Source organism: Nilaparvata lugens, chromosome X, assembly GCF_014356525.2.
Source record: "Nilaparvata lugens isolate BPH chromosome X, ASM1435652v1, whole genome shotgun sequence".
Lineage (NCBI taxonomy): Eukaryota > Metazoa > Arthropoda > Insecta > Hemiptera > Delphacidae > Nilaparvata > Nilaparvata lugens.
In genome coordinates this window covers 22,515,093-22,529,673 of record NC_052518.1, presented here as the reverse complement: position 1 = coordinate 22,529,673, position 14,581 = coordinate 22,515,093, and the positions used below count along the sequence as shown (strand labels likewise).

Genomic DNA, 14,581 nt, shown 5'->3' with positions numbered 1-14,581 from the left:
TACGTCTGAAGGGGTTTGCCTTACAACATCGCTTCCTTACCTCAGATTCACTTCAATCTGTCAGCGTTCGTTGAATATGGAATATTGATGGGGAACTTACAAGGTATGATGACAATTTGAAGTGACTTACAAAATAGCTCAATCTGTAGTATTGGTTGAATGGGGAGCACATTGAATGTGCACATCTTGCAAGTAATGGTGACATTTTGCAGTGGATTCCACTATACCTTGAGATGAATGATTTTGGCTAGTGCCCTTATGTGCGACTATATTCCTGGTTGTCACTGGCTCCACTAATGAATTTGCATCACTAACTTGTCTCGCTTCAAAGGAAGATGCTGTCTTCAATGAGATGATCTCGCAGAGTTTAACCCGATTAAGGTGCTGACTTTCATTCAAGTCATTTGTCACGATTCTCTATCGTGAGTTTCACTCCCAACTGTCTGCATTCCCTGTAATTAACATCAATGCTACCTCAATCAACCGATTCTGACAGTTTTAAACAGTCTGCAATAACTAGAACGGTCCAACTCCTTAGTACAGAGAGATCCACTTCAACCTCTCCGCAGTGGTCTCTCTCTTGTCTACGTCGAGTGAGTAAACGTGTGTCAGCTCGGCTCCGTCTTCTAACAGATATTTCGTAGGGTTATACAGTTCAATTCACTAGATATTATACATCAAGTTATTCAGTTTCTCAAGCTAAATTCAATAGTGTTATTATATTTTTGATTAACTCACAATCTTTTTATTTATTTCGAAAAAACATTCCTAATTCTTCAGTTCACCTTCTCGCCTAGCCTATAAAAGTGTAAATCCACCTAACAGTACACGATGGTTCGACCGAACAGAGGCACGCCGAAGAATGAGGTCAATGCTCCGAAGCCAGCTATTTCTGGAGCATTGTCCGAAGAGACCCTCCGCATTATTCGACAGCAAATCGAAGAGTCTGTCCATTGTGCTGTATCAATGGCTGTGAAGTCTATTTTCGAGGAACTTCAGGCATTGAAGGAGGAAAACAAACAGCTGCACGATAGAATTCGTGAGCTGGAGGTGTCTTGTCACCTGAAGGTCGACGACCTCGAGCAATATGGGCGCCGACATTCCATACGTATTTTTGGGATCCCGGAGAGCGACAAAGAAGACACGGACCTGCTGGCGCTCGATGTCTTCAACAAGAAGCTGAACGTGCCCGTGACTCTGGCGGATGTAAACCGCTCGCATCGCGTTGGAAGGCGTCAACCACCTCAACAAGGGCAAGCTAAACCCAAGGACCGACCCATCATAGTTCGACTCTGCAGCTACCGGACCAGGAAGATGATCTTTGACGCTAAGAGGAAGCTGAAGGGTTCCGGCGTCACCATTCGCGAGGATCTGACTGCGGAGCGTCTCAAGATCCTCAACGCTGCGGTCGACCATCATGGGCACAGGAATGTCTGGTCATCTGACGGGAGGATTAAGATCTCTATCGGCGAGGGAGGATCCAAGAGGGTCCACACAGTCGAGAGGATGACCGACCTTCAAAAAATAAAGGTAAATTGAATCATTCCAGGATTCAATGACTAAGGTGCCCTTCACTACAATAATAGGAGATTCGTATTAATACATTTCACAGTAGATATACCTTGGCATTTTTCATGAGCTGGCTTTCTGTTCTACAAATGAATCTTTCCACTGCTATTTATGATTATATATAAAGCAATTATTTCAAACTGAAGAGATCCACATTTGTTAATACTGATTAATAATTTATCTTGATATTAATTCCCAAAACTACGTTCAATGCATCAACTACTTTACTCCAGAGGGTACTAAGAAAATCATTATCTCTATTCTTACTAATAATTACATCTCTTACCAAAAGTATTTCCATAATTAATAATTATTTTCGAAATGCTGAATTACAAATAAAATGGATGATTAACATACGTTATAGATATAGATGTAATCTACAGGTATAGATAGTAATCTCTTCTATATTAGGTGTACATAATTATATCTTCTACTATTGCCACAGCTCGAACAATAAAAGCTAATGTGTGAAGAGTTATTGATGGAACAGAGAGGTGGGTAGTCTGTTCATATGCTTATGTGTTTCATTTAACGTTATCTTAGACATTCATCACTAAAATATTACAGTATTCAATTTACCACTTTTATCGTTATTGCAACTCCCAATAGTTAATTATACTTCTAATACTATATAATATTTTTTAAACTTCACCGTTCAATCCTATTTAAAACTCATCTAAAATAATCTAGCTCTTTCTCAAGCGTCTCCTCTACTTCTTATTTTTCTTTCTCATTTCTTGATTTTTGCAATGATGATTATTATTCTTTTCTATTCTTCTTCGTCTTCTTCTTCTCCTTCTCTTTCTTTTTCTTTTCTTCTTCTTCTTTCCTTGATCAATTCAAGATCACAATACGATGTTCTATTTCTTATTCTATAGTTCAGTTTCATAATTTCTTCTCAATTGTGCACATTCCTTCTTTCTCTTCTCTTCTTCCCCATTATTATCATTATTTTCCCTGTGATTTTTCCACTAGCTATCCAGCATGTTCAAATGTTTATTTCTCTTTCTATCTCTATTATTTCTCTTTCTATCTGATTACTTTTCACTAATATCCATATTTGATATTCGGTTCTTTCTCACATTAAAACATACTATTCCTCTTCCATTTAATGCAAATATTATTCATTATCAGTTGTATTATGTATCTTTTCTCAATTGATAACTTTCTTCAAAGATCTTTCGTTTTTCTGCTGGCTTTTTCTTCTCTTTTGCAGTCTTTAACGGATCCCTTTTCGCTCTATCTCCACCTTGAACATGATCTTCCACTACTGGATTCCATCTCTCTCTTTCTCAAATTGGACTCGATTTTCCACCACTGGATTTCATCTCTCTCTGTCACCACTTGGACTCGATCTTTGCACTACTGGATTCCTACTCGCACAATCTTCACTTCGACTCGATCTTCCACTACTGGATACCTTCTCGCTCTACCTCCACTCGGACTCGATTCTTCCACTACTGGATACCTACTCGCTCTATCTCAATTTGGACTAGATCTCCCACTACCAGCTCTTCCTCAATCTTCATCTTATTCACCATTAGGTGAATTATTCATCACCGTAACTCCACAGATCACAACATCTACATCTTATTGATGTGTTTAGTGAATTTTTTGAACTAGTGTTTTTAAATAGTGAAGGGAGCCGAACTGTCAAGGCATACAGGATGCACTCGAATCAAGAGACTTTTTCATTTAGGTTAAGTTTTATCAGTTTCATCCCCATTTTCCCCGTCATGTGTCGTTCTGAGGTCGGTTCACGATTGGTCTGCTGCTTCCATGATGCCTCTCACTGACACGTCAGCTCGCTCGCCCTCACGTAGGTATGATTATTTCAATAATAGTAATAATGACGCAGGTATGTTTCTAGCAAATAAGCTTCACTCTTCCAAAAAACTTTTCAAGGCTGCTCACCTTAACGTCCAATCCCTCAGCTGCCACATTGATGAACTCAGAGCAATCTTCCGTTTTCAGGACTTCAATATAATTGGAATTTCCGAATCATTTTCAAAGCCTAACGAGGTTGTTCAAGCAGGCCAAATCCCAGTCCCAGCTATTTCTGGACATGATTTGATCTACTGTGTTCTTTCCCATAAGATACCTAAGCCAGAACAGAAAATTATCACTTATAGAGACTTCAAAAACTTTGATGAAGCCGCCTTCCTGACTGATGTGGCTCAGACTCCATGGCATCAAATTGAAGCGTTACCCTCAGTTGATGACATGGTCAAGACTTTCGAGAATTGGACTTTGACTTTGTATGACAAACATGCACCTTATGTGACAAGGAGGATTAATAGAAAACGACGAGTACCGTGGATGACTGAAGACATACTTAAGATGATGGGACGTAGACACAAAGCACATAGAAAATTTAAAAAGACATTTGACTTGGACAGTTTGATAGAGTATAGGAGCCTTAGAAACAGAGTTAAACAGGAATTACGGAACTCAAAGATTAGGTACTTGAATTCGTTTATGACAAACAATAGACAAGACTCTAAATCACTTTGGCAGGGAATAAAAGAATTCGGGCTTGGCAAACAGAAACCGAATCCACAAATAGACTTACCATTGAACAATATAAATGACCATTTCGTTTCACACTCTAACCAACGCGACGAAGTTGTCATTGCTAATCATATCGATGATCTTGAAGAGCAGGTTACAAACTTAGATTTACCAATTACTGATCAATTTCATTTCCATCCAATCTCAGAAGAAGACACTTTCAGAGCAATTCAACGTATTCATAGTAATGCTACGGGTGTAGACAAAATTCCTATTAAATTTATCAAGAAGATGTTATTTGCTGTTTTACCAACCATTACATACATTTTCAACAAGTCACTTGAAGAAGGCATTTTCCCTGAAAACTGGAAGTTTGCTCTGGTTCGCCCTCTAAATAATGTTCCATCACCCAATAAAGTTGAGGATTTTAGACCAATCAGTATTTTACCTGCATTGTCCAAAGTGCTAGAAAGACTCATTCATGCTCAAGTTGTAAAGTTTCTAGACAACATTAGTAAGCTTCATAACTTTCAATCAGGCTTTAGAAAATTCCATTCAACTGAAACAGCTCTGCTTCGTGTCACTGATGATATAAGGTTAGCTATGGACCAAAGAAAATGCACCATCCTCACCCTACTGTTGATCATACAGTCCTTCTGAATAAGTTGGCTATTCTTGGTTTCAGTCACAACTCGTTAGTTTGGTTTAAATCCTATCTATTAGGTAGGAAACAATGTGTATCTGTCGGTGACAAAAAGTCTACTTGGAAAAACGTTATGCATGGAGTACCACAAGGTTCAATTTTAGGCCCTCTCCTCTTCACTTTGTATGCTAATGACCTTTCTTCCATTATCAAATTCTCCAGTTTCCATACTTATGCAGACGACCTTCAAATCTATTTAAGCTGTCCCATAACAAAAATTAATGAAACAGTTGGAATAATGAATCAGGATATCAATTCGATAGTGGAATGGACAAAGAAAAATGGCCTTAAGCTTAATCCCATCAAAACACAACCCATTATAATTGGATATTCTCGTCTTATAAACAATATTGACCTTGAATCGATTCACAAAATTAGTGTAGATGGTAATGACATTCCTTACTGTAGCTCAGTTAAAAATTTAGGCATTATTATGAATAATACTCTTGACTGGTCAGAACAAGTGAACAAAACTTGTAAAAAGGTATTCTCAGCCATGCATGCATTGAAGAAAATGCACAATATTCTCCCTAGAAACATTAAATTATTATTGGTTCAATCTCTCATCTTCCCACTTTTAATGTATTGTAATTCTGTTCTTAGCAATATGCAAGTCACTCTGAATGATAAACTACAGCGTTGCCAAAATTATTGTCTACGTTTCGTCTACTCTCTCCAACGCCATGATCATATCACCCCAGCCCACATTGCTAGTTCAACATTGAAGCTTCCCAATCAAAGGCTTTTTCAAATAGTCAAGCTCGTTAGAGATATCTTGAAATACGGTAATCCGAACTATTTTAAAGATGATTTCAAATTTGTCTCTGAAGGTAGGAGGATAGATGCTTCACATACTAGAACCGGAGAAAGTACTTTAAGGATACCCAATCATCGAACTACTATTTTCACAAAATCCATCTTAGTCAGTGCCTGTCGTGCTTGGAATGCACTTCCTGTTTCTATCAGGTCCATCGAGAGCCGAGCGAGCTTCATCCTGACTTTAAAAAAAACATCTTTTGGAACAAATGACTGAAACTGTCCGGCCCTAGAACGATCACATGACAACCATCCCCCACCCGTCCCACAAATACAAACCTTTAAACCTGTTATAGAATGAATTGTATATATATATATATATTATATAAACTCATGTTATTTGAATTATCCACTGCATACTGCTGTATATTACTGAAAGCTGATCACCCTGATCTACTTTCAGCCAACTTCATTTTATTAATCAATTATTTGATCTTATCAACCTATATAATTATTTTAATTTATCAATTTCCTGTTTTTTTTTTTTCTCTTAAATATTCATATTGATTAAAACTTTTACAATATTTCCATTAATAAATAAATCCTTAGTTTAAATAATGAAATTAACGTTTTGTTAGAGAGTTAGTGGGGAGGATATTTTTAATATTCTTTTCGAAGAATGGACATTGATATGTCCAAAGCTCCGCCAATTTATGTAGATGCATAACAATATAATTATTATATTACAAATTGCTTTTTCATATCATATACAGTTCAATAATTATTTTCTTAGTCTATATCATGTAAATTCATCTATAATTTTTCTGTATTGTAAGCTATTGCATATAAGTGTATAAGACAGTATATATTGTAATCTACATAAATAAAGTACTCAATCAATCAATCAATCAATCAGTGGTTGATTAGGAATCTTTGGTGTTATTTATAACAGATTCAAGTGAATCTCACATTGGCAGATGCTGATGAATGATCGTGGCTCCATCATCTCCAAATTACTCTCTCTAATCTCCGACAAATCAATGATTTAGCTGAGTTATGTCTGATTGGTTTACATGTATTCCTCATTTATGTATCAAACAAATAAGGGACTAACAATGTAGTTATGTAGTATAATGTTGTGGTATGGTGTTATTCATTTCATAAGAATGAAAAATGTTCAACCCTATGTTTACCCCACGGTATTTAGATGAAAACGGTAGGGGTCATGGAATGTGTGCGCAGTGGCCAGCCAGCTAGATTGCGTCATCGCCACCAACTGAGGTTTTTAACACCTATTGGCAATTTATGAAACTTATTTGTTAAAAACAGATGATTGGATATAGAATGACGTCAGCTACACCGGAAATTTAGCACAAACATGCGCGTGACACCTTCCGTCTTCTTCTATATACCGTGGTTTACCCAATGTTTGTTTCCATTAGTAGTGTCAGAAAGCGCTCCACAAATGTGAGTAGAAGCTTATAATAGCTTTTATTTTTATAAGTATCTGACTCCTATGTTTACTTTTGAATCATAGATGACTTATTTTTTCATAAACCACTGCTAATCTGAGGTTACAATAATTTTGATGGAGAATTGCAGTTGCTAGCTTCTCTCATAAGAAAATGTGATTCCTTAAGTAGACTAAATACAAATATTGAATCTTTTTTCCATAAAATTACATGCTTATGAGTTCGTAATGAGGAGATCATCGCAACAATTATTACTTTAATTACTACTTCAATTATTACTTTATTCACTTTATTAATATTAATTATTCCACTACAATCAACTGATGAGTGCTCAGCTTCCCATTTACCTTGTTCCATAGGTTATCTTCACCTCAGGTAAATTTACCATAGGAATAGGTTACCAAGGGTTTATTTTCTGTTCACCTTTAAACCTTGGCTAACAGGTATTATATCATTCATACTCCTGGAAATAAGGAAATGCGAATTATGTTTCCCAACGATAATTTGGGAGAATTGGAGTGAGTGAGAGGGATGATTTGAGAGAATAGCAGTGAGTGAGAGGGAAGATTTAAGAGGATAGGAGTGAGTTGGAGGGATAATTTTAGAGAATAGAAGTAAGTGAGAGGGATAATTTGAGATGATAGGAGTGAGTGAGAGTGAAGATTTGAAAGAATAGGAGTGAGAAGGTAGTTGAGGCTGGTTTTTGGATTTTGGCCAACGAGTAGAACGGTTTGGAGGAGTATGATATAAATGTGATGGATTGCTTCTCTTTGTTCCATGCTAGCAGTTCATTACTGTTGGTTTATGTAAGATATCAACAAAGTTTTGATTATCGATTTTGATTTTGATTTTTTTCGCGATTTATGAAGATTTTATCGTCTTCTAGAAGAAAACATGAAAATTTGTACTATAGAAATTCTACAGGCAGCTTCCATGAATTGATTCTTGTTATATGCATGAGAGAATTCTTAAATGCAACAATTTTCCCTGTATTAACAGCTTATGTAGCCTATATATCCTTTGAATTAAATATAACCCAATCTTAATAATTCATGAAACACTATTTACAGTGAATGTGTACAATTTATGGAAACAATGTAGACAACTAATATTTACCAATTCATTTAGATTAGGAGGCATACAGGAATAATCCCTCCTTTAACTTTGTTTCTTCTCGATAGAAACTTGAAATAATGATTGAAAAAGATAATAATATAATACTAACTACTATAATTTTTAAGATGAAAACATATCACAAACATCCCGATGAATTGGGAGCAAATAAGATTATGTGGTTTTCATAAACTTTAGTAGAGAATGTGATAGATTAACATCAAAAGGAATACTATCTTGACTTTAAAAGTATTGAAGAAGACCGATGAAAAAATAGACAATAAGATTGACTGACGTGGCTAACAGTAAAGATATCCTTGGGTTTTCGTTTCCAAGAGAGGACGGTTAAACTTGAAAATTTAATGTTTTACGTAGTAAACAGCGCAATATTGAGTTATCATCATCAAATTGTATCACGTAGATGAATAATTATTCATTATTTGGCTGGAACATGTATCTATGCAAGCTATGATCATGGTATTTTACCAGAATATGGGATTATTTTCTCTCTCCAGTCAAGTGTTAATATTTGAAAAGATATCATGGAATCACAAATAGAAGTTGACAACCACTTATTATTATATTGTGAAAAAATACCAAAATATCAAACCCAACACAACTGAAATGTAGAATTATATTCTTCAAAAACAATGAACGTGTTCACGTTGAAATTTTCCATGTAGATGTACGATATCCTATCCTATTATACACAAAGTAAATCTTACTCTCGAATCGTTTATACTTTTGTGATGGTATGATGTCGTTGATATATTCGCCACTGTAAAATGTTTTTCAATATTCGTTTCACAATATTTCTATATTATATTTGGTTTACAACGAAATCGTTGATATAGCAAAGTGTGAAGAAGACTGAGTCATTTTAGTCTAAGGATTTTGGTACATACATCATGGGTGAATAGTCATCACTCCTAGATATTATTAGCAGAGAAAACTTCTATACTGTATTCCATACTGTATACGACTGTATTCTATTATATATATTCTAGATTTTGCCAGTAAACTACATACATAAACAAATTTAATCCAATCTCTAGCTGAAGTTGCCATCTTTTGCATCTTGAAGACTCAAGTTCTGTGTTGGAGTATTTGTGGAAGAGTCTTCGAGATGAATACGTAGTGGCGCTCGGACCATAATCATGCCAACTTTGGAAAGGAGCCCCTCATCAACCCTAGCTTCCTGCAACGAAACTTATCCCTGCTCTTTATGCTCTTTTCTGCCTCAACACCTCTCTAGCATCTTTTTCTCCCTTACGTAAACCCACTTTCTCCGTCTCTCAAATGTCACCTGTTGGCTGTGAGCCCAAACTGCCGCTATCCCATCCTCAACACACCCGACGGCTACAGGCGACATTTTTATTCTTGCATGCAACCTCACCCCCCCGCAAACACGTTTCTCTTTCCATCAAGGTGACGTCCATTCAATGGACGGGAAAGTTTTTGGTCTGGCAGCATAATTTACACACCTCATTTTTTTCTTCGTCATTCTCCAGCGGTCGGCTTCCCTTGGATTTCCAACTTTTTGCTTGCGGTTCGCGGTGTCAGTCTTCACTTCAAACTGTCAACCATGGTCAAATGAAAAGTATTGATGTTATTTATAAGGGTTGCTGACAGTTCAAAGTGTATCTCACTGGTGTGCTAATCCGGCCTTCAATGTTCGGCCGCCTTTTTATCAGGTAGACAGCCTTTTTCAAAATTAAATTTGAAATGAAGCACGAATGCTTGTTTAGTTTTGAACTTTACTTCCAGTTAAGTTTGGCTCTCATAAATATGGAACTTTGGTTTGAGTATAAGTTACGGAAGCCTCAGCTGACGTCTTTCACTATCTCTATGGAGACAGCTAAGATTATGATGTTGATTAAATAAACAATTATTCTTTGTCTGAGTTTGAATGAGACGTTTTATTCCTATCTACTTAACTGGTGCCGAAACCAAAATATTATCTAGTATTTTTAGTTGAAGTTAATAGGAATTTTCGGATAGATTTTGAAAATGCCAAGGAGGAAAAAGGAAATTGCATCAAATATTGAAATTACCGGGAAAGAACCACCACTTATGGACGTGAAATGTCTCATGAATTTGATCGGATCAATTCAGGAGTTCCAAGGAGAGGTAAAAGAACTTAGTCTATTCTTGGAGAGAATGGATGCCATCCATTCTCAAATTATTGACAGCAATTTTGATGAATTAACAACTACAAACCTGCATTCGTTTTTCTTGTCTAGAATAAGTACATCAATTATGGTTGATTTGGGAGTATCGTTCAGTTCATCTTGGGAGGATGTTAAAAAAGCCCTTAAAGAACGTTATGCAGGTGCAAGGAAATCAGTCTCTGCAATGGCAATGAGAGTGTTGGAATTGAATCGTGATTTGGGAGAGTCAATTGGTAGTTTTGCCAATCGGTTATCGCAATTGGTTAAAGAATTGAAATCGAAAGTTTTAGATTCGTGTAATACTGAAGAGGAAGGGGTATGGAGAAATAAAATCTATGAAGAGTTATCAATGGAAGTTTTGTTAAGAGCAGTTTCGGAGCGAGTATGTACGAGTGTGAAAATTGCAAAACCTCAGTCTTTAGAAGAGACCATTCAAATTGTCAAAGATGAGGAGTCTTATTGGAAAGAAGCTAGTCATAGACACTCAAATTGGAGAGTGGTTGAGAATAAGAGAAGATATTCACTTAATAGTAGAACCTCTCCTGTTTATGGTAACAGATCGAACCAGAAATGGAGAACTGATGTAAAGGGATTGGTTACTAATGGGAAAGGAAATAGAAAGGAAAGAGAAGGGAAATTAACACGAAACGAGTGTTGGGAGTGTAGGGAAGAAGGGCATTTTGCCAGAGTATGTCCTTACATTTATAGAAAGGAAGTTACCCCAAAAAAGAATTTTGGAAGAAGAGAAGTCAATGCTTTGAGGAGGAAGGAAAATCGCAAAAAAAATTTGGAAGGTAGTTCTGATGGAGAGAGTTTAACTCACTCCTCAGATAGTGAAAATAGCTGTTACCGTTATGGAAGTCAATATCGAGAGAAAAATGAAAAAGACTGGCCTGAATTGAAGGAAAATAAATCAACCAAATTATCGACAAAGAAAGGTAGGAATAAAGATTGAGGATTTCGGATGAGGAATATAGCTAGCAAGGAACAAAAAGTGGATTGCAAAAAAGGAGAGCTACCTATATTTTATGTGAAGAGTTGGGATGTTTATTGCTTGTATGATACAGGATCGGACAGTACAATAATTTCGGAAGAAGCATTAATAAAAATTGATCATAGTTTGAAAATAGAAGGGTGTTCTTGTGAAATGTTAACTTTGACAGGAAGAAAAGCTTTAAAAGGGGAAGTAGATTTAAATCTGTTTGGATTGATTGGTTTTAAAAAAATTATGAGAGTTCATGTATCAACAGAAATAATGAACAACAAGTATGATGTGATAATTGGTTGTGATATGATGAGAGATCTTGGAGCTGCTCCTATCAATATAAATGGTCAATGGATAATCAAGTTGGGGGATAGAATTTATAAATCGAAAAATTCAATTGCTAAAGAAAAACATTTACTAATGGGTTCCATTGTGAGAGGAAATTGTAATGAACAATTTATAGACAAGGAACAAGAAAAATTAGCATTCTATATGCTGGAAAAGTTTAAGGACACTTTATATAATGAAGGAGAGAGTCTGACAACAACAGGGAGAGTTCAGCACTTAATTCAATTGAAGTAATCAAAACCAATATTTATAAAAGCCAGAAGGTATCCACATGCAATGAAAAAAATCATTAGAGAACACATTAAGGATATGCTAGAACAGGGCATTATAAAAAAGTCTATCTCTCCATTTTGTAATCCATTATGGGTTGTACCAAAAAAGTCTTCCCCTGGAGAACCGCCAAAACATAGGGTGTTTGTAGATTTCAGAGTTTTAAATGATCAAACAGAGTTGGAGACATATCCCCTTCCAAGGCTAGAGGATATGATTGACAGAATGCACGGAGCTAAAGTTTTCAGCACTCTGGATCTAAAGTCGGGATACCATCAAATAAGAATGAATCCAAGGGACATGGAGAAGACAGCATTTAGCTTTGAGAGAGGACATTATGAATTTACAAGGATGCCTTTTGGGTTGAAAAACGCAGTACCAACGTTTCAAAGGCTGATGGATGAGTTTTTAGAAGACATAAATGAAGAAGCAATACAAATCTACATGGATGATATCATTGTGTTCAGCAAGAATCTCGAAGATCATAAAGCACATCTCACACAGTTATTTGAAAGAAGAAGGAAGTTTGGCCTTAAGCTGTCAAAGGAAAAAACTAACTTTGATAATCTGAAGTGAAATTCATGGGTCATGTGATTTCGGAAAGTGGAGTTCGTCCTGACAGCCAGAAAATTAGTGCAATAAAAGACATTCCAATTCCAAAGAATTTGAAAGAGATAAAAACATTTTTAGGCATGGTCGGCTATTATAGAAAATTCATTCACAAATTTGCACAGATGACTGAACCATTAACAAACTTATTAAAAAGAGGTGTGAAGTTCCACATATCATCAGATGTTATCCAAGCAGTTGAAAAGTGTAAAGAAGCAATTTGTTCAACGCCTATACTTCAGTTTCCAGATCTTCAACAACCCTTTACATTAACAACAGATGCTTGTGGGGAAGCAATAGGAGGTGTACTATCCCAAAATGAGAAACCGGTTGCTTTTGCAAGCAGGAAACTTACTCCGGCCGAGAGGCGTTATAGTGCAATTGAAAGGGAATTTCTTGCTATTGTATGGTGTGTTGAGAATTTTAGACCATACCTTTACGGAAATGAATTTGTGCTAAGAACAGATCACATGCCACTTTTATGGATGAATAAGCTGAAAGAAACATCCGCCAGGATAACCAAGTGGAGAGAAAAATTGGCTGTTTACTCATTCAAAATTCAACACATTAAAGGAGTAGATAATGTAGTTGCTGATTGTTTATCTCGGAATATAAATCCTCTACAAGTGAAGCAAATTAATTTGGAAGTGATGGAAAATTGCATTATAAATGATAAACGTAATCAAATAATTCTTGAAAGACAAAACTTTGGAGGTATAACAAAAACTACCCATCGTTATGGCCCAATTCATACTTATACAATTACAATTGGCCCTCAGGCGACAGATGATGAATTGAAACATACAATAAAGCAGTTGATGGTAAGGGGGAAAGTTTATTTTATATTTTCCATGGAAAAAGATTTTATTGATAAAATTAAGAGCTTTCATAAAGATGAATGCTGGGACTCAAAAATACACTTGATAATTTGTGATAGACAAGTTAAAACAGTTGAAGATAGAAGAGAACAACAAGAAGTTGTAGAACAATATCACATTGGAAGGACCAACCATAGAGGGGAAAAGGAAACGTTGCAACACCTGAAACGGCAGTATTATTGGCTGAATATGGCCAAAACAATAAGAAATGTGCTGGGAAAGTGTGCAGCATGCAATATAGCAAAATATGACAGAAAACCTTACAAGACGCCTCAGATGGTCATACCTACTCCCGCAAGACCAGCAGAAATAATTCAAGTTGACATTTTCTGTTACAATAAACTGAAGTATCTTACTACAATCGATTGTTTTACAAGGCTTGCTTCTGCATGGATTTTAAAGAATAAAACAGCCAAGTGCATGGAACAAAATTTACTAGCATTTTTTGGGCTCTTCAATACCCCCAACATGTTGTTAATGGATAAAGGAAAAGAATTCGACAACAATCGGATCAAAAAACTTTTAGAGGAACTTGGTATCGACAGCCACTTCACTACAGTAGGACATCCGCAATCTCATGGAATGATGGAACGTTTACATAGCACGCTAACTGAATATTTGCACTTATTAGAAGTTGATAGAAACATCTGTGGGGAAGAAGCAATGGCAAGAGCTATTCTGGCATATAATAGTAGCATACATTCTTCAACAAATTTTTCACCATTTGAGTTAGTTGAGCATCCAGAGGAGCATAGAGAAGTGGAGAGAAAAATCATGAACGAGAAAGTTCGGAGGACAAAAAAGTATAATTTGGAGGTGGCTGAAGACATGAATAAAATAAAAGTAGGTGACATAATCTTCAAGAAAAATCATCACAAGAGAACGAAATCGGATCATAGATTTGTTGGACCATATGAAGTGATTGATCTACTACATAGGAACCGAGTGGAGGTAAAAAAGCAACACAACAATGGACGAGGTAGACATGAAATTGTGCATTTGAGTGAGATTAGAAGATCGAAAAGGAACTATAATTAAGATGAGTAAGGAAAGATTTCCAAAATGTTTTTATTATGTTGTTTTCCATGTTTTGTTTTTATGAGTTCTATTTACATCTCTATAATAGAGATAGTAAAGACTGGAGGGGGGTAGTTACGGAAGCCTCAGCTGACGTCTTTCACTATCTCTATGGAGAC

General features: G+C 36.1%; 2 protein-coding genes across 5 annotated transcripts in view; both read left to right on the top strand.

The window, feature by feature from the left end:
* LOC111053995 (KH domain-containing, RNA-binding, signal transduction-associated protein 3) overlaps positions 1-14,581 on the top strand; it is a 290,245-nt gene that overhangs the window by 200,201 nt on the left and 75,463 nt on the right. The gene's annotated exons all lie outside the window — the stretch shown is intronic.
* Positions 9,963-12,663, top strand: LOC120354911. The gene is made up of 2 exons (XM_039443020.1): positions 9,963-11,252; positions 11,286-12,663. The coding sequence occupies exon 1, from the start codon at positions 10,135-10,137 to the stop codon at positions 11,248-11,250; it is 1,116 nt and encodes a 371-aa protein (XP_039298954.1). The 5' UTR covers positions 9,963-10,134; the 3' UTR covers positions 11,251-11,252; positions 11,286-12,663.

Excerpts from the sequence above, each read along its gene's own strand:
- LOC120354911 (XM_039443020.1), top strand. The coding sequence starts at position 10,135 with ATGCCAAGGAGGAAAAAGGAAATTGCATCAAATATTGAAATTACCGGG.